Source organism: Acanthochromis polyacanthus, chromosome 20 (genome assembly GCF_021347895.1).
Source record: "Acanthochromis polyacanthus isolate Apoly-LR-REF ecotype Palm Island chromosome 20, KAUST_Apoly_ChrSc, whole genome shotgun sequence".
NCBI lineage: Eukaryota > Metazoa > Chordata > Actinopteri > Pomacentridae > Acanthochromis > Acanthochromis polyacanthus.
Window position 1 is genome coordinate 32,894,812 of NC_067132.1, and position 21,025 is coordinate 32,915,836.

A 21,025-nucleotide genomic window follows, 5' to 3' on the forward strand; every position below is an offset into this window, starting at 1 on the left:
TTCTGTAAATCCAGGGTCCGGTTATAACGCTAACATCCCTGTTTCAGGAGCTTTCAGTGGTGGAAAGAGCTCAGAGTGCAGCTCCTTATACAGCAAATTGCGTTGTTCTGTGTGATCTGAACACGTCTCTGTTTTTATTTTTTGTCTTCTCTAATTCAAATCTCACTGAAGTTGTTGGTTTTTAAGTTTCAATAAATAATTTGATGGAATGCCAGATGTGAACTGCTTCCAAGAATGTTTAGAAAGACATTAAATTATACACAAAGTATGTCATATTCTGAACAATTTTGAACTGTGTTGAAGTCAGGTCATTTAAAAGCAAATCTAACTGCTTTTCCTTGTAAGGGTATGTCAGTGCAGCTCATCGTTGAAGACAAATGTGGACTCCTCCTGTGTCTGGTTCAGTGTTGAAAGAAGCTCCACGTTGATCCACCATCAGTGAAGAAAACACTCTGATCATCTGACTTAACAGTAAACCAGTCGAGTTGTAGTGAAATAGTGATAAATATGAACAACACAAATATGGAGTCGCTTTGAAACGTGTCCCAGACCGTTCAAACATCTTTTTTTTTTGTGCTGAATGAATACAGTTTCCTCCATCAGTCTGTCATCAACAACCCAACATGACAAGAGTAAAACTTCTTTCACAGATTTTTGTTAAATTTATTAAACATCAAAAATGAAAATACCTCAAAATCACTTTTCACAAAACATCACAAAAGTAAATCTTAATTGTTATGTATATTTATTCAAGAAGTATTAAATTCACATTAATACAGCAAGATGTGAAAAACAATGTTACTAAAAGGTACTTTCAGTACAACATTTTTAAAAAAATGTTTACAATAAATTATATCTTACGGTTGACAATATTTCAATGTCATGCTTAAAACATGAGATCATATTAAAACAGTCCAAAAGTTTTTAAAGTGAATCTTTGCTACAATAAACAGTTTTATATTTTTACAATGTTTATTTAATAAGATTAGATGTTGTGCTAATAATTATAATAACATCAAAATGTTAAAAGGCCATTTACATTTTATTTGTAATACACATGAACAGTTTTAAATATATTTTAACAATAAACAAAGGAAATATTACATTTTACAATGTTTATCTTACAGGTTCTTGTGTTAGAATAAACAATAACAGTTTTAAAGTTTTTATATTAAACTAAGTAGTTATTGATGTCAGTTTTTTTCTTTTACATTTTAATTAACCCTCCTGTTGTCCTCATTTACAGGCACCAAAAATATTGTTTCCTTCTCTGAAAAAAAATCCAAAATTCAGCAAAAAATTCCCCAAATTTCTGAAAATTTGCAAAAATCTTCAGGAGAAATTCCATTATTCCTTAAAGTGTCCTTTAAAACTTTTTTTTTTTAAAATCCCCACATTTGTGGGATGATGAGTAAAAATCTTCCAAAAAATCAGAAAAATATCTGAAGTGATTGACATATATATCAGTAACACTTCTAATATTGTCTTTAAGAACATTCACATAAAAATCAACCAAAACTGGATTTTGGTTGATTTTGCTGTGAATAGTCTTAAGAAACATTTTTAACATTTCATTTTTCCACCAAAAAATGTTCAAAGATTTCCCAAAATGTTGAAAATGTGGACATCAGAAGTGTCACTGTGAAAATATATATATTTTTCCACATTTTCAAACTTTAAAACGGGTCAACTTTGACCTGCAGGACAACAGGAGGGTTAAACTAGCAAATCTAACTTTTGACAATGTTTATCTCCAAAGTTCTCATCTTACGTTGGATCATAACAAAGATATTCAAAAGGTTTTACATTAAACATTAACAAAGCAGTAAACATCTTCTCTGTCTGGCTGTCAGAGCTCAGAGACAAACAGGTGGCAGCTTCCTCTGTCTTCATTTGATGCTTTGTGAGGAGCTTCCTAAACCCACCGGCACAGAACCAGCACATGATGGAAACTAGTTCTGTGCAGGCAGAGTCAGGACGCCCCTCAGCGGCTGGAGACGTTGCTGTTGGAGGCAGGGGCGTCTGAATTGGAGCGCTGACCTGGCAAACAGAAAAACAGGACCCAAAAATCAAACTTTGACTCGTTCCTGGCTGCTGAACTGTTGAATTATAATTATCAGTGCTTCTTAACAGACATGGAGCCATAAATAAATGTACAGTAGGTGTGGAACGGTTCTAAGCTCTATCAGTTCACATCAACATACAGAAAGTTTACTTTAGCTCATCACCACTTCATGTCCCTGTTGGTGCTTTTGTCGTCTTTGTGAGGACTCACTTAGTCAGCTGACTGAAAACGCTCCTCCAACCCTCCAGTGGGTTCCTGGTCGTCCATCCTTCTGGTCTGGTCCGTCCGGTCCTCTCTGCCCACCATCCAGGAGTTCTCTGAACGGAACTCCTGGATGATGGATGAAGAAACAAAACATAAAGTTCTACAGTCAGTAAAATGCTTCAATTATAAATGATCATGAAGAGATATTAAATCCTGAGAAACTGATGAAGTAATAACTTACCTTTTTCGGAGGAAGAAAGAAACAGAGTTAGTATCTTGGATAATAGTTAAATATTGAAAAATGTGCAGTTGGAATTTTGCTTACCTCTGATAGAGAGAAGAAGAAACACACCTGTATTTGTCAGGTGCTCATACCTACCACCTCCCACATTGTCTGATGACGCTAAGACATGTGAAGGAGGATTTTACTGTTATTTGCAGGGATCTTGATGTTTTTTGATCCGTGCAGTAAGAAGTGGGAGCTGCCTGTCAGCTGGAACTTCTCCGATCAGAGCTTCCACCAGTTTCAGGACTAATCGGAGTCGCTATCATCTGGACTCCGAAAAGGCCTGAACCAGCTTCCACCCGTCACAGAGAAGCCCGGGCTTGATGTGGAGGGACCCGACGCACTGTGGTCTGTGGACGAAGTGGATGGTCCAGGCTGCGCGTCGTCCTCTTCGCTGACCCGCTGCCTCTTCGTACTTACCTGGGCCTCCACATCGCACTCCTCCCGGATCCTCTTGAGGAAGGAGCTGATGTGGACGGCAAGGTCCTCTGGGGGAGCAGCGGGAGCAGCGATGACCGGAGCACCAGCAGGAGGGGGGAGACGCTGGACAAGGGGGGAGCGGGGTCGGCCGTCCTCTTCTTCGCCGTCCTCCAGGTCTTCTTCGTCCTCGTCCAGGCTGTCGTAGCCGGAGTCTTCGCTGGTGCTCCAGTCGGACCAGGCGTCGGAGTCTTCCGTCTCGGGGTCTTCCTCTTCAGAGTCTTCTTCCTCTGGGTCTTCTTCCTCTCGGTCTTCTCCCTCTGGGTCTTCTTCTTCCTCGTATGGAGCCAGAACATCGTAGAAGATGGGAGCGTCGTCGTCATCAAAGATCCAGATGGTCTCTGGGAATCCGACGGCAGGGGGATGCTCCACGGCGTAGTCCACAGACCCTGAGAGGAAACAAGGTCATCACATGTTAGTACTTCTAACATCATTAGATATCAGGACTAAATCATCTACAGTCACAACTAAAGTTAATAACAGTTCACTATAAACATCCAACAACGGTGTCAACGCCACAAACACTAAATCAGTAATTCTGCAGTCTGTTCTTTCATGTGAGACTTTATGAAAACAATGATTTACTCTACTTTGGTCACTTGGAAAAACTTAAATCTTGACAATTCAGATGACGAGTTTGTTCACATTCATAGTGATTTAGTAATTAGAAATGTGTAAATGATGTGCTGTAATGCAACACAACACAATGCAACACAACACAGCTGAACATGACACACCACAATGCAGCACAAAGCAGGACAGCACAACACACTCCAACACAACATAGTACAATATGACAGTACGAAGTTCAACACAATTCCAAATAACACAGCACAGATAACAAAGTACAATGCAACAGGGCACAACAGAACTCAAAACAACACAACATCACACAGCACAGTGCAGCACAACACAACACAGTGCAGTCCAACACAAAACAACGTAGTACAACACAATGCAACACAACACAGGAAACCATCACACTGCACAGGATTACACAACAAAACACAACAGAGACCCACACAACCCACCATCATACAGTTTACCACAAAACAACGTAATACAACACAACATGGCACAACACAGCAAAATACAACTCAGAGCAACACAACAAAACACGGGATAACACAAATATACACAATATAATTTAATACTACACAGCACAATATAACACAACACAACAAAAGACGGCACTTTACCTCTCTGATCATTAATGTTACAACCAAAACACGGCAACAGGCAACAATGAAGTCACATTTTATGACTAATTATTGTGACTGTCGCTGGTTCAGGTCATCATCACACATTTATGAAATCCTAAATAAACTGAATGTTTTCCACTAAGTGAACTTTTCTCCTCAAACACAGCAGCGTCCTTTCTCCTGGACTGTTTTAAGTGTCCTCACTCAGATAAGCAGCATGTTAACTGCACCTGTATTAGTCTGTGTGCATCAGATAATCAGTCACATCAGCAGTAGAAAGCAAAGTAAATCACTGTGTTCTTTCTTAACCGACAGAATAAACCGAGCAGCAACAGAGATCCTTTACAAATAAAACAACATGAGCAAAAAAATATGAAACCAGCAGATTAGCACAATTTATTCACCAAATCTATTAGTTTAAATCATAGTGACTGAATGGAGACGGTGGTACACCTGCAGCCTCATTCAAGTGGTAAAAGAATCATTTTGTCATTCTTATGAGATTCAACAAATACAAACTGTGTGATGAATAAAATAATAGTTCACGTTAAAGGTCCATAAACAGTCAGACACAAAGTTTAGGTTGAGCAGAGTGAAAATGTGATTTTTAAAGCGACTCAGAGCAACACAGAGGAGAGGCCTGCTGCATTCTGAAGACTCCATCGTCTCCATGGATACAGCAAAAACACATTTCTGGCATTTTATCATTTCTGCCCCAGTTGGCATCATTTGTTTTAGTTTTCAAAAAAAGTCATGGAAAATTTGATCAATTTGATGCCTTTAAATCAAAATGACAGAGTTTCCAAATCACTACACCAATGATTAATAAATTAGATTAACCCTCTCCTGAGAGAAGGTTTACATTTTATGCTTCAAATAATCATTTTAAAAATCGTCCAATAACTGTTAATCACTAAATCTGTGTTTTTATCAACAGTTACAATTTAGAAAGTCACACTGGTTTCTACACTGACACAGCTGTAAGGATTTCAGACAGATAAATAACATAATTCCATCAATAAAAAGCTACATTATTAATAATCTATTCATAATCTTACCAGTAGCGTCGCGGTGCACCTCCACGGCAACTCCCACGTATCCCTCGACGTCCATCAGTCTGAGGTCCATCTCCAGGTCTTCAGGGATCCAAAGGTGATTCAAGGATCCACCAAGAGTCGTTTTTATAAACGTCTTCTTAACTGGACTTCTTTGGCCGAAGGTTTCCTCTTCAGGTCTTCGGTTTCCAAAAGTGTCCTCTTCAGGTCTTCTCTTTCAGAGTCTGAGAGTGTCCTCTTCAGGTCTCCAAAAGTGTCTTCTTCTTCAAGTCTTCGCTTTCCAAAAGTTTTGCTTTCCAAGTATTTTCTTTCTGCAGCTGATCTTTGAACAGGTCAATCCAAGTCCAAGAGCAGGTGAAAAAGGGAAATTTCAGAAGGTTTCAGCCTTTATATAGGCTCCCTGGGTGCATCAAAAAATGCCAGAATTGTTTTTGTTCGGTGCACCATGGAGACGATGGAATCATCCAATACAGAAGTTCTCTGTCACATAAATTCTGGTCACCTGCCTGAATGAAGAGTAGAAGTCACTCTTGTCATCAACCTTCTTCCAGCTGACTTCACATTTATTCACATGTTCTCTGTTGCAATTTGACAAAGCAGCTGCTTGAAGACTGATTTTGTTTTGACCCCTGGATCGGACATCCCAGAACCAAACACCACACAGCTCCACAGGGACTCATTGTTTGTAAAATCAGTAAAAGTGATACATCTATCAGAGAAATGTCTGACATATCAGAGGGACTGGTGTAAAGTATCTGAGTAAATGTACCCAATTACTTTACTTAAATGCAGTTTAAGTGGTTTAGACTTGAATATTTTAACTAGGGCTGGGTCTTTAACTCGTTAATTTCGATGAAGTAATTACAGCACATTTAATTGCACCGTTCTCAGTTCCCTAATTTGTGGCACACCAGTAACACTGATGAACACTCCAGCCCAGTAGGGGGTAGTAATGAACCTAAAGTGTGTCTGCAGCATACGGTCTATGGTCTGCAGTGAAGAAGATACACAGGAGTGATGTCAGCACATAAGAAGTTTTGGTAAACAGTGAAGGAAAATGAGACTCATTGAGCTTGTTGGGAGGAAAGTTTTCTTATAAAAATCTTCCTGATGTCAGACAGATGAAAAATGCAGATAAATAGAAATGAACAAACATTTTTCTTTTTTGGGATTATTTTTTTCATTGATGTCTCTTGTAATTGTGGGAACATTTTATTGCATCAACTTAACCCTCTACTGCATGACTTTTTAATTTTTTTGGGGGGGAAATTTCTCATTCTATTTTAGGGAAGCTTTGGGGTCCCTGATCATACATTAATAATAAAATTTGACCCCCCAACCCCCCTCAATCAGATATTGGTTTGTTGCTTCAAGGCAACAATGTGCGACAAGGGTAAGAAAATACCAAGGTTTTCTCAAGTAAGTTATATTCCTGGAACAAGGAAAATACACAATGTTATCCAAAGTTTTTATTTGATCAACAAATAAAACATTCAAATAAACAAGCAATTCATTATAAAAACACCATCATAAATCTATTTCAGGTACTTAGGCACTTTCTTAAACAGAATAATCAGGAAGCACATGTTCTTTATCCACTCACATGGAGTTACACTTGCATTCATACACATGCACACACATGAACGCACACACACGAACACACAACTGACCCCTGATCTCACACAAGTGATTCAGGGATCTGTCTTGTTTATCCAGTGTGGAACTTCAGGAAGCAGTTGCGATCGGGGGTAAAGCAGAGGTGGACATTACATTTGCGGCACATAGCTTTTGGTGTACCATTGCACCGTGGCACCCTGCATCTCCCCTTGTCCCCGGTCATAATGAGCCAGTGAGCTGTTTGATCCAGGCGGACATCTGGGACTGGAATGGGAGCTGTGGGTCCTCTCTTCATCTTCTCCTCATATGCGGCAGCAATGGACAGGCTGTGACGACCTCTCTTCTTCTCCAGGCTCTTCCCACTTTTGCAGAGGCCCTCTGCAATAAATGACTTGAAAGTATAAAGCTTAATTACCTCTTTCTTCCTCATACCACTGCCTTCACAGTCTCTTCGGTAGAGCAGCCAGGTGGTGCTGATGATCATGTCCAGGAGGTGGTAGTTAGTGTTGTGGAGTTTTCTCCATCTCGGGAGGTGAGGCACTTCAGCCACCTCTTCATGTTCATCTCCTTGCTCTTCCTCTGTCTCAGACTCGCTGTATTGAGGCTGGTTTTCTCCTGAACAGAAGAAAAAGGAAGCACATATTAGAAACACACAGATATACAGTCACCCACATGCACGCACACACGCACACATGCACGCACACACACACACACACACACACACACACACACACACACACACACACACACACACACACACACACACACACACACACAGTTACTTTTCCAAATGACCCCTAACTGACCCCTGAGCTATGAAGTGTCCCTCAAACCTGACTCAGGGATCCATTCCTCCTGGTCCGTTTCCTCACTGTCACTGTCAAGTTCACTGTCCTCGCTGTCTGTGGGAATGGCCCGAACCTCAAAATCCTCCCACTTCCTTCCATAAAATGTATTAACATCCATGTCCTGTATAAATATCATTAGATTGTAAAGTAAAAATATTGACGATGTTCATTTATGCATAAAAACACATCTCCATACATACACATGCAAATGCATTACATTGTCTGAATAAAATTGGGCTAGCTACACAATGTTGCCAAATGAAAAAACACAGTTTTAATATATAAATAAAAACAAAATAAGTATTTAAACAATCAAACAAGCTTCCCTGTACATGCATGCACATGCACATATTTTTTTGGTATAAAGGTATTCAATTTTAACATGTTGAAAAGTGAAATTAATCTTACCAATCTGTAGCATGTGTCCCATGCGGCTTGACTTCCTGAAAGGACTGCTCCACCCCCAAACAAAAGGGTACACCCACTTCAAATGGTCATTTCATTGGACAGAGATGTGTCTGGTAGTATTATTTGAAAAAAAAATTAAGAATTCTTTTAAAGGGCCAGTGTGGGATTGTAAAATGTGGTTTGTTGCCTGAGGGCAACGCCATGCAGTAGAGGGATATTTCAAATGATAATTATTATGCATGTGTCCCACAACAACCCTGTTAGCAGAACCTTTTTCAGGTGGTAGAAGAACACAGTGAATCACATGAAACACTGGAATTAACATCATCAAACAGATTTCCTAAAGAATGTGTAGAGCAAAGCTGTGGCCTCCCTTCTATTTTTCATGTTTTCATCACATTGGCAGCCATGATTGAATGTCTCACTCTACCTCATATCATCAGGATCAGACTCATTGTTTTTACTTTTTTCCATCAGTCAGTTTGTCCTCTTGGTCAGCAGTAACAGCTAGCTAAATATCTAGCTTCTACTGCTGAGAAAAAAAAGCTAACATTAGCACGGATTAGCAACCCTGATACTGTGATTAGAGTAGGGTTAGCAAACAACAAATAAAACATGGAATAAAAATGGTTCCATTGATGTGTAACCTGAGCTAATCAAGCCTTCCATAGTTTATGACCTATTATGATGAATATGTAGTAGAAAATTGCAAAAGAGAAGGTTAATTTTTCAAAAATTTTGAAGCCCAAATGTCCTCCAGGCCTGGAATGACCCAACGGCTTTGCCATAAATTGAACTTTTTGCTTCTCCATTTTCAGTTTCTGACCTTTTTTTAATCTATCATGGTTGTTTCACGTGTACTTTACTCTTCGTGTATGTTAATGGGATGGACAAAATAATGCAGTCCAGCACAGCACTACCACCAACTAAATACTCAATAAGCAACATTAAGTTAATCATCTTTTTTGCCAAAGTCAACAAAAAATGTTGCAGTTTCAAATAAGTAGAACTTCTAGCCCTGTTTTTTATTGGGTTGTATTAGATAGCCAAATAAAGAGGCCAGTGAGCGTAAAAACAGGAACAGACCACAATGACAATGATCCGTTAAAGTCATAAGTTAATCTGTCATGTTGAGATAACTGCATAAATATTCCAGAGCCACGCTAGAGGCTCCACGACGCTGCATTGTGAGCTAAATGCTAACATCCTCACAATTTGCAAAAGTTTGGCTACCACATGTTCCACCACCTCAAATTTAGCGTGTTAGCATTTGCTACTTAGCACAAAACATTCAGTCCAGCTGAAAGGATGTTTGTATAACATAAAACTAAATTTAAAAATACTACGGCATCACTGCAGCGATTAGAATTTATCCTGAAGGAGATCAACACCGATCAGCCACATCATTAAAACCCATTGACAAAGTGTGTAACATTTATTTTTTTTCATAATAACATAATGTTCTGCTAGGAAACCTTGAGTCCTGGTATTTATCTGGAAGCTATTCTGACATGTACCACTGATCACTGTTCAAAAGTTTGGGGTCACTTAGAATTATCATTATTTTTGAAAGAAAAGCAGTTTTTGTCCATGAAGTTAACATTAAATGAATGATGAATCCAGTGTAGACATTGTTAATGTGGTAAATGACTGTTCTAGCTTCTAAACAGCTGATTTTTAATGGAATATCTCCATAGGGGTACAGAGGAACATTTCCAGCAACCATCACTCCTGTGTTCTAATGCTACATTGTGTTAGCTAATGGTGTTGAAAGGCTCATTGATGATTAGAAAACCCTTGTGGAATTATGGTAGCACATAAATAAAACATGAATAAAAGCATTGAATAAATCATGAAATTGTCTGGATGACCTCAAACTTTTGAACAGTAGTGTACATAAACTTTGCTCCAGACCAAGAACCCTCCTTGTGGGTAACAACTAGGCTTGTCATGATACCAGAAATTTAGTAGTCGATACCAATACCACTTAAATTCTACGATACTCGATACCACTCGATACCGCGGTAGCAGAGGTAGCAGGTGCGTTGTGCCACAGAAATGACCATCTGTGTCAAACACCGTGAGCTGTATAGTAGTCCAGATATATATTTTGGATATATTTATGTATTAAACGAGGCTTCGAGGCACACAATTTGCCCCGTGGATATTTTGTAATCGAATTATTCGGATTATCCCAGGAATCTTTTCAGCCCTGAACCTATTATGCGGGACAAACAAGGCTGGACACGCTTGTTATTTTGCCATGCAGCTCATTTACTATGGGCTGGGCTCATCTAATCATTGTAACGTAATCATGGGCGTAACGGACGCGGGGTACGCGTGGGACATGTCCCCCGCACTTTCCACATCTGTCCCCTCTGTCCCCCGCACTTTTTTCAGCCGTTACAACAGCTAAACCCGTTATTAGCATCCAGTAACGTGTTTTCCCGAGCCGTCTTTGAATGCACCATGAGCACATGCTCACGCAGGTGTTCCACAGGAGACGTGCTGCTGTGCTGAGCAGTGCTGAACGTGCGTCTGGAGTAATGTGTAGCAAACCAGCCAGAGCCAGCAAGAAGCAAAAAACTTTACACATTTTTTCCAAACAAACCATGTAAGTTGTGTGACCTTGTTGGATGCAAACAATGTTAGACTTGTTAGCTAAATGATGACAAGGCAAAACGTGGCAATAGCTATATCAATATGTTAAGCTAGTTAACAATAATTCAAATTTGGTTGCCTCTGTTACATTACTTGCTAATTAGTTTATTCTTGGAATAAACCCAGTCCTCTTTCATTTCTGGGCAGAAGATGTGCTCACAATTGCTCTCCATGTATTTAAGTCTTTTGGTCCCAAAAGAGGAGAGTCAGGGAGGAGAAAAAAGAATAGGCTATCTATGGTATAAATTTACAACTATTTTTTACTCCTTCTCTTTCTAATTCTATCTCAGAATTTTGATTTTCAGATTTTTTAATGATTATTTCCATAACAAAGAGCAGAGTCAGGTAGGAGATGGACCAGAGGCGGTGGCCAGCAGTAATGTTGACCATGCAGGGTCTGCAGAGGTGAAAAAAAATATATAAGTGGCTGTGAAAAAAAAATGTATCTATGGGTTAAAGTGATTTTGAGGTTAAATTCTACTGCAGTTTTTACTCTTCCTAATGCTATTTCAGAATTTTTCTTACCACATTTTTTATGTTTATTGCCATAACAGAAAGAGCAGAGTCAGGGAGGAGATGGATCAGAGGCCAGCAGCAGGGACAAGGATGTAGGGTCTTTACAGGTAAGGAGAGATTATAACTTCCTGAAAATAAGATATCTATTGCAGGGAGAAACCAGGCAGTACTGATCATTTCATGTTCAGTGTTTGGCACCTTTGGCTACTCATCCAGTAGATGTTCAAGGGACATTGTTGTCAACTCAACTAGAGTTTGGCCCCTAAAACTTTAGATTTTATAGTTTAAAGTTTTATACTTTATAGAACTAGCCTAGTTGGTCCCCTGGTATTGCACTGTGGCTGTTCGGGATTATGTGGTTCTTTAGCCACTAAGGACGGTGCAATTAAATGTAAGAGAATGATAAATCGCTCTGAAAAATTTGTCCCCCTCACTTTTGAGATGGTGGTTACGCCAATGGTAAAAGAGAAGTTTAAGAAGATAAAGTATGTCACTCCTGAGGTCTAAAGTCAGCTACTGAATATATCTGAAGCTGCTGGGAGTCATATTTGTGGATTCACTCTTATTTTATTACATTTTCTCAGCTTTTTTCTCTTTCTTTTAAATGGAGCGGCTCAGTTCAGGATCCAGGACAGAGCAAACATCTGGGATCCTGTAAACTGAGCTGCATCTTGTTCAGGTTTAAAACTAAAAGAAGCTGCTTCTGTTTTTATGATTCTGTTCATCAGATGCCTTATGAGTCTTTATTCGTCACTCTCAGTCCTGTTTCCTTCAGTATCCGGTGATAAATTCCTCCTGGTGCTGTCATGCAAATAACAACTGTCCCTTTGCAAAAAGCCACGTGGTGTTTTACTGAATTAAATGTAACACTCTGTGTGGTGCTACTTTGCATGTGTTTTTTTTTAATTCCAATCAGATGCTCCCAATCCTCAGTTTCATATTTCAATATTAAGTTTCTGAGTATTTTCTTTTCATGCTGCTATTTACATCAACTCAGCTACACTTTACAGGGAGATATTGTGCTGTTTGTACCACCATAAATTAAGATATAGGAAGAGGAGCTTATGAAGCAGTTTGCGCTGGATATTTGTCCAGCAGTAAAAGCAAATACAGCTGAAGTGATTAGTCAGTTCATGTCTTTATTCAAGCAAAAATGCAAAACTGTTTACGTTTCTACATTATCAAATGTGAGAATTTGCTTAAGTACTTTTAAATGTTTTTCTTTAAATATGTTTGCTTGCATACCAAGTAAAGACAGAAATTAAAAACTAATTAAAACAGGAAAAAAATATTCTAATGATTATTTTTTATTACAAAATATGTTATTCTAAACTGCCAATGCAAAGCATTTTAACGTTTAGCATTTTTTTTTCAAGTTTTAAACATTTATATTATTATCTTAACTGGTCTTATTAAAATTTACAACTTTTGATAAACACAAAGAGCAGCAATATAAGAATGAATTCCTGGAACCTAACTTTTTTGTTTGCCATTTCTTTTCATTTTTGGTTTTCCTGAATTTTTATTTTTTATTTTATTTTTTTCTAATTTCCTCTCTGGGATGGGCAGAAAACTGTCAATTAAAATAACTTCAGCCTCAGTTCAGTAGTGTAGGCTTTGTTTAATTATCAGATTATAATTAAATACAGTCATCTATCAGCCACCATGATAGTGTTGTGTCCAGCAAATCTCGAGAAAACCGGAAAAGCAATAATTTTAAACCTAGTAACTGCTTTATTCCAATTGTGATGAGCCCCAGTGCTAACCATGTAATTAGCCTAAATTAGCACATTTTTGTTATATTTGTGCATTAGTTCAACAACAAGTGGAACCGTTTACATAAAAACAGTGTAAAGGCCCATAGAAACTAGCTTTATGGACGCTGTTACTGCTAATTAGCGCTAAGGTTTTATTTTTAAAGACGCTGCTAGCTTGAGAGATGGGGAATCCGTGAGAATTCAAAGTCAGAGATAGCCATGAACAGGGTTTGTCGCTCAGCTGTGTTTAATCACAGTTTGAACATGTGACCTGAACGCAGCATAAACATGCGCAGACATGGCGTTTCGTGCGTCTCCTTGGCGACGGAGTGGAACCGGAATGATGGAGGAGCGATGGCGAAGCACAGAATGAATTATGTGAGAATCAGTCGGTGTCGCTGCTCCGGGCGTTTACTCTGAGCTTTTAGAGCGATTTTTGAACATTTTTATCTTCTTCTTGTTGATTTGTTCCCGTTCAGGATGGAAACTGTAGCTAGTTAGCTTAAATGTTAGCCGGAACAGCGCTGCCTGCAAACACAACAGAGCACGGGTGGAAGACGTGCGCTCGGTTTAATCACAGCAGCAGCCCGAGCCGCTAACTCAGAAATACTCCCTTCAGTCAAAGTGTGAGTCCCCGCCCAGCTGGTAGGACCCGTGTTTAAAATTCAAGCTACTCATGTCACATAGAACTGGACAGTTCTCGATGTTTGGCTAACGAGCTTATCTGACACTTTAACCTTTTAGAAGTGAGCGTGAAAAATAATGATTTAATCAAGTTAATTTTGTCATGAAACTTTTAGAAAATATATTAAATGCGACCGTGTTTTCAGCATCTAAACACTGTATCGATTCTTACCAAATATTATATCGTCATCGAAATGGCAAGAAATTGTCATGCTTTCAAAATTTTACATGCTGCTGTAGAATTATTAATAGCAAATTTTAATGTTTTTTAAGTGAAAGTACAACCAGCAGTTGGTGCATGAACATATTACCTTTTATATAACATCCTGCAGTGGTACAAGCCTTGGTAATTAAGTTTTTCTTTATGGTAAAAATGTGATTTTGGGGGTAATTTTGCATGTTTGCTGTCATTTTAAATGTTTTTTTGTTCATTTTGTGTGTAGTAGACACTTTGTGTCACTGTGTTTTCATTTTTCATCTCTGTCATTGGTTTGTGTCTCTGTGATAATTTTCGTGGCTTGGTAATTTTGTTTCTCTTATAATTACTTATTTACTTAATTTTGCCTCTTTGTGGTCAACTTCAGTGGTATTGTGGTCGTATTGTTTCTCTGTGGTCATTTACATCTTATTGTGGTCACTTTACATCTCTTTATAGTTGTTTGGTGTCTCTTTGTGTGCAATTTCAGTCCTATTGTGGTCATTTTGGCTCATATTGTGGTCATTTTTGCATCTTTTGTCGTGTGTGTGCATCATTTTGTAGTGGCTTTGCATGTCTTTGCAGTGTTTCTTTTCATGTCCTTACGGTTATTTCTTCTTTTGTATATCTTTTTATACTTTAGTTTAATGACTGACAAACAGTATCTTTAAACTTGTGAGAGGCTCTGGTCCTGGCTGATCTTCTGTCTGTCTGGTCGACATACTTAGTAATCCTGGACTATTGTTATTTATGCATTAATGTTGAAGTAATAGTTTACTACCAGCATTCTTGTCTTATATCATTTCCAGTAGCCACTTTTTACCGTCATACATTATTATATACCTCATTGTTCTCCATTAAAACAACCTGTTGACTGCAGCAGCTGAACACCATCGGTTTATTTAGTGCAGAAAACGAGTCAAACGATTGTTAAACTGTCCTGTTTGAGTTTAAAGCAGAAACTGTGAGTTGACAAAGAAAGCAGAAAATCACCTTCATACCTGTTAACTCTGACTGAGCGTTTAGTTTTTGTCGACTCACACAAAGAAAGTCTGACTGTTAAACTGTCCTCATAGTTCAGCCTCTGATCTGATAAACGCCGTAAACACTAGAAAAGCTTCACTGGTTAAAATGGAAGCGTCTCGTCTAATTTAAAATCCTCTTGTAATTTATATATTATGGATCTGTATAGGATGAAGTCTGGGTTCAGACTAATTAGAGACCTGGGGTCTGGTATGTAGTGGATTAAATGAAGAATCGATTCAGAGAATTTTGCCTCGAGGAATCCAAGTAATGGGATTACTTGAATAACTTGAGGAATGGTTTCAGCCCTAATTGATAGGTAAAGTGAGTAGTAATCTTTCTTGTTTCTAACCGCCCTGAGGTCACAGTGATGTGTTTTAAAAATATAACTTATATGTGTCATCGTCCAATAGGGAAGGATGAGTGCTGAAGCAGCCGACCGGGTGGCTGCTGTGACCAGCGGTCGGCCCAGTACGCCTCTGCAGACGTCCTGGTTTGAGTTCCTCCTGGACGGCAGCCTGCTGGAGAAACACCTGCAGAAATCAAATGCAGGTCAGCTCGGCATTACTTTTGAAAGTTATGTACAAGTAAAAAAAAAGTATCAGTAACAAAATCTAACGTCTAAAACTGTCGGGGCGTATGTGTTCCCTCAGACCCGACTCCGGTGCAGCTGATCGTCCAGTTCCTGGAGCAGGCGTCCAAACCGTCGGTGAACGAGCAGAATCAGGTTCAGCCTCCAGCAGACAACCGCAGGAACCGAACCCTGAAGCTGCTGGCGCTGAAGGTCGCCGCACACATGAAGTGGGACCTGGATTCACTGGAGAAAGGGTGAGTGGGGTCGTAATGTGTGTGGGGCTCTCTGAGAATGAAATGAGGCTGCGGGTGTTTCTCAGTAACCAAATGCAGAACAGTTAAAGAGAAACTAATTATTTTAACCTCTGGAAGCCATGAGTGAACTGTTACTTTATTCTAAGGTTAAGGGGCATACTGATTGTTACTCTGCCAAGGAACGCATCAGAGTTATGTGACGATCGGCTTCTGTCTGTCTGTCTGTCTGTCTGTCTGTCTGTCTGTCTGTCTGTCTGTCTGCAACATTACTCAAAAACAGACCAACAGATTTGGATGAAATTTTCAGGGAGTACTACACTCTCTGAATGAGTTTCTTGTTATTCGTGTTTGCTTTGGTTCTGATATTCTTTTGTGATCATATTGAATGGAGGGTTAGTGGGTCTCATGGATATGGGTGAGGATAATTAAGCTGATATGCTCATCTGTTTACTTTATCTGAGGAAGAGAGAGGCGGTGAGCTGGGTCGCCTTATTTTTCTTTGACCACTGTGATTACTATGATTATGAATGTGTGCACATTATCATGAGTTGATGGTCGTTTTTCTTTCATAAAAGGCTAAATTTAGTCTCAGTGAATTCTTTTGTTTAGCTCATCAGACAAACAGGCCCAACCTTCAGTCCCTCGGTGACTCTTGTTCTTCACAGTCGCTGCACAGCTTTTACTTAAACTCTGAATAAACTGAGGTGTGAAGGCCTCCTTTACTGTGTAGCCGAGAAAGAAAATAACAGACAAAGAAGCACAAATACCAAACTTGGATAAGGATAAAACATTAAGCAGCATAGTTAGACAGATAATGTATCAGTAGAATCCTGTAACTATCTCCCCTGCTTCTTCATCCCCAGACTGACCATCCCAGTGTTGAACATGCTGCTGAATGAGCTGCTGTGTGTCAGCAAAGTGCCTCCAGGTGTGAAACATGTGGATCTGGATCTGTCCACTCTGCCTCCGACCACCGCCATGGCAGTGATCATCTACAACCGCTGGTAGGAGAGGAAACACTCACTGAGGACAGATTAAATTAGATAAATACTAAACTAGCAGAACAGTTTGACTCCAAGTGTTTATTTGCCGCCGTGTGGAAGTCACCAGCTCTGATTGTACATTAAAGGAGGAAAGTTCTCACATGAATCTCTTAATATTTAGTGTTGTAGCTGACCAGTATAAGTTTGTCATGGTATTTTCCAACATTCATTTTAATGTTGGCATCTTGAAGAAACCTTAAATATCTATTTGATTACAGAAATGTGGTTGTTAGCAACAAAAACCAAAAGGATTGAAAAAGTTTTGCTTAATATTGTTCAGTAAAGACAAGCATGGAAAAAAATAAGTTGTCTGAAGGTGAAACAATAACTTTTTTTTCAACCCAAGTGAACAAGCAGGACAATGAATAAAGACTCCAGAAATATAATTCAGTGATAATATGTGGAATTGGTTTGATACATTTGGAGCATTTTAATATCGTTTTTCTTATTTTTTTTGGAGTATTTGGCTTTTTCTCTTCCAAAGCATGGATTGCATTTATGCTTTATTGTAGATTCATATTTAATTTTTGTATTGTTTTGGCACAAATGTGGCCCAGGTTTTGGACTTTCATTAAATCAAATCATTCTTTCACTAACATTCTTACACATCCATTGTAAAGATTATCAGTAGAAAGTCAAATCACACCTTCTTCAGCCCCATTAAAAGACTTATTTTATGAGCATTCAAGCACAGGATTAATGTGTCTTTGTTGTGTTTTTTAAAGGGCCATCAGAATCATCGTGCTGAGCAGCTTTCCAGAGAAACAAACCAAACCAGGACCTCATCAGATAAACATGTAAACGCTGCTTCTTTACTTTCTTTTCAAGTTCAATTCATTTACTGAACCAATAAGCTTACCTTAAAGTCAGTACAAATGGCAGCGTTTCGGCTCAGATGCACGGATTAATGAAAAATACACATCCAGACAGATTTTATTTTGAGTTGAAATGCAAAAAGGTGTGAGCGTAAACTTCTTTTGTGCCTGAATCCAGGTTAAATATCGTGCAGCAGGAGAAAGAAATGACAGAAAACATCCTGACTGTGGTGAGTGAACATGCTTTTCATACTTGCATACGCCAATAAACAAAAATAAACATCTTTAATTAAGGTCTGTTTATCCCTGTTTTATGTTTGTCCAATTTCTTTTTTTTTAAATCTCTTTTTTTCCATAAAGAAGTCAGTAGATAAGCAATATCTTACAAATGTACTTTACAAACTGTTTTCAATTTTGCAAACAAACAGACATACTGAACAAGCGTTAACCAGGGCAGTCGCAGTACAACTTACGTCACTTAGTCTGGTCTCTATGGGCTGATAAACTCAATCCAGCCGTTCCAGCATTTATCAAACATTTCTGCTCTGAGTCTCGGTGCAGATGTTAATTTCTCCATTACATAAACATCGTGCACCACATTGAACCAGTCTTCTATGGAGGGTGGCTCCTGACATAGCCGTTTCTTTGTAATGACTTATTGTCAGTAGAATTCTAGACAAATATGTCCTAGGGTAACCAATTGTTTTTCCAGTTTCAAAGAAATTCCACCAGTAGTTTCATGGATCTGTGTCCGTTTTTTCTCCTCTATTATTATTATTCTTCCCTCAGCTGAAGGAGCAGGCGACCGACTCCATCACCGTCCTGGAAGGAGCTCTGCAGCTGAAGAAGGACTTCTACGTCCACACTCTGAGGACTCTGGACCTGCTGGCCGCTGACGCTGCCGCTAACGGAGAAACCGAATCCTCCACAGCCGGGCTTCGAATCAGCGCCGATGACCTGCACTGTCAGGTTGGTGGAGCACTCACGGTTGTCTTTCTGGGGATTAGATCATCCTGGATGCAGTGGTTTGTGCTTCAGAAAGATGTTTTTACTCTAAAGCTGTATTCTGTGTTTCAGGTGCATTATGATCTGGGAGGTATTTTCTTCCAACAAGGCTGCACCGACCAGCCAACCTATGAGAAGGCCAGAGATCACTTCAGACAGACCAAGGAGCTCTTGAAGAAGGTAGTTAGACTCGATTTCAACCATAAGAAAACCCGAAACTACTGACTTTGAGTTGCAGTTCTGAACCTTTGAGTGATTCGTTTATGTCTTTCAGCTGGACTCGACCGTCCACGTCCACATGGACGAGAAGCGTCTGGCCGGTTACTGGAACGCCTGCAGAGCTCTGACCGGAGACTGTGACCCCTGCGACCCCCAGACGACCCCCTACGACCAGATCAACAGCCTGATCCGAGCCCACAACCACCAGGTCAGAGCGAAAACGGGACGACGATGAAACCAAAAATAGAAACTATTGCTGCTCTGCCAGCTCTGACATGCCTGACGTTTTTGTGGCATAAAATATGGATGTTTATGAAGATATATGTAACATTTTAGCTTGATATATCAAATACTTTCTGAGATTACATTTTTATAAACTGGCTGTTGACCCACTTTTAGCAGGTTTTCTCACATTGAAATTTGCAGCTGTTTGAACAACAATATCTCAGGAACTATTAAAGATAAAGCCAGAATTCTTCACTGTTATTTCTCCAATATTGGACAAGTAGATCAAACTATATCTGATTAATAATGAATTGATTTATGGAAAAATGTTGAAGCTCCCATCTCTGAGAAAAGCTAAACTTTATTAATCCTGAAGGGAATTCTTGTGGCAGATATCGCTCATAAAATCGAGTGATGCAACATGAGAAATGCAGCACCTAAAAAGAAGTATGATACATTACTGAAATAAATGAGTAAACTAAAAGAATACTAGAACAGTAAAAAGTATTGCCTGCAGCTATACTGATGTAATTAATATTATCACACATACTAATGAAATATTGCACCTGAAATATATCGTGCGTTACGCTGACAATGTTGTGCACACATTAACAAATACACTGATAATGCAGAAGTCAATTAGTGATATTTTCTGATCCACGTGTAGCTGTATGTCACAATAATACAAAACTAAACCTATAAAATGCTTTAAAATGTGATCTACCTGGTCACCACAGAGGAAAAGAAAGATAATTTCACGTTCTGATGAGCTGTTTCCACAAAACCAATAAAAGTACACAAGAGGTGTGGAGTTTTTAAAAAATACTTTTGATTTTTAAACCCTGATTTGTAGAAATGTAAGCTTTTAAAAAAAAAGACCCGTCTCTGAGATAAGATGGGACATCATTTTTTTTAATCCTGAAGGAAATTCTGGTACCAAAATCTTGCTCAGATAAAGCTTTGTAGGCACAAATCTCCTAAAAGTGGTCTGACAGATAATTACAAACGTACACATCTGAAAGTATTTGAAAAAACTGTTACCATTCCAATTACAGAGCAATTTCAGGAATGTGTTGGTGGTTATATATTAAGAGAAGAATTCAGTTTCAGGATACCAAAACATAGAACAACGATGAAAAGTTTTAGCCCTACAACAAATGAGGTACGGCTCTGGAAGAAACTTGAGACGGATCTGAAACAATGTTCAAACATCAGCCAGTTTAAATATAAATACAAACAAAAAATCTTTGGAAGGTACAGTGAAGATGAACTTAATTATCACTATCACAGTAGTTTTGATCTGTATTTCATTGACGCATAGTGTTTAAGTTAATTGCCTTTGCCTAAACAAAAATGTTGGCGGTGAATTTGTTTCATTGGATATTTCTGGAACTGACTGAAATGGGTGAATGAATTTAGGGGTGGGATTAAATAAGTTTAACGTCTTCCCACTCCCTTTGGAACATGTTGAAGTTTGTTTTCTCCTCTTACTCGTTATAGCATGATGGACTATTAATGGTTTTTTGTGATACATTAATTGAATGTTATTCATTACATGTTTGAAATAAATAAATAAATGAAATGGAATATCAATTTTACAGATGGTTCATGATAAAGCTGGAATCAAATCGGAGACGGTCGAGCAGAAGGAACGTGATGACTTTAGATGGAAATCCCCAAAAGGTTTTGGGTTATGTGAGGTGTTTGGCAGTAAAGTGCAGAACTTGTTCATAAATTCCTCCTCGTCTCTCTTCCAGGCCGTCATGGAAGCCTTCATCAAAGACAACGTGTCCCGCAGTTTACCGAACCACTTCAGACGCTCGGTTCTCAGAGAGTTCTTGTACAAAGTCCAGCAGGGTGAGGCCACAAAAACATTCAAACTGTTCACACA

The 21,025-nt window shown here is 38.9% G+C and overlaps 2 protein-coding genes across 3 annotated transcripts in view; one reads left to right on the plus strand and one right to left on the minus strand.

Moving 5' to 3' along the window:
- Positions 1 to 6,804: 6,804 nt before the first annotated feature.
- Positions 6,805 to 8,191, minus strand: LOC127531359 (uncharacterized). 2 transcript variants are annotated; one of them, XM_051940494.1, is made up of 3 exons: positions 8,163 to 8,191; positions 7,740 to 7,875; positions 6,805 to 7,521 (listed from the first exon to the last, which is right to left on the minus strand). In XM_051940494.1, exons 2-3 carry the CDS (start codon positions 7,870 to 7,872, stop codon positions 6,998 to 7,000), a joined length of 657 nt encoding a protein of 218 aa, XP_051796454.1. In that variant the 5' UTR covers positions 7,873 to 7,875; positions 8,163 to 8,191; the 3' UTR covers positions 6,805 to 6,997. The 2 variants fall into 2 exon arrangements, with proteins under 2 accessions (XP_051796454.1, XP_051796453.1); XM_051940493.1 differs by lacking the exon at positions 8,163 to 8,191 and having other exon boundaries at positions 7,740 to 7,909.
- A 5,215-nt stretch (positions 8,192 to 13,406) lies between these two features.
- LOC127531356 (integrator complex subunit 8-like) overlaps positions 13,407 to 21,025 on the plus strand; it is a 12,485-nt gene continuing 4,866 nt past the window's right edge. Inside the window, exons 1-10 of the mRNA XM_051940477.1 lie at positions 13,407 to 13,741; positions 15,413 to 15,551; positions 15,653 to 15,827; positions 16,691 to 16,831; positions 17,596 to 17,667; positions 17,864 to 17,915; positions 18,475 to 18,654; positions 18,763 to 18,870; positions 18,965 to 19,117; positions 20,892 to 21,016. Coding sequence (XP_051796437.1) covers positions 15,419 to 15,551; positions 15,653 to 15,827; positions 16,691 to 16,831; positions 17,596 to 17,667; positions 17,864 to 17,915; positions 18,475 to 18,654; positions 18,763 to 18,870; positions 18,965 to 19,117; positions 20,892 to 21,016 — 1,139 coding nt within the window. The 5' untranslated portion in view covers positions 13,407 to 13,741; positions 15,413 to 15,418. The remainder of the gene's footprint in view (positions 13,742 to 15,412; positions 15,552 to 15,652; positions 15,828 to 16,690; positions 16,832 to 17,595; positions 17,668 to 17,863; positions 17,916 to 18,474; positions 18,655 to 18,762; positions 18,871 to 18,964; positions 19,118 to 20,891; positions 21,017 to 21,025) is intronic.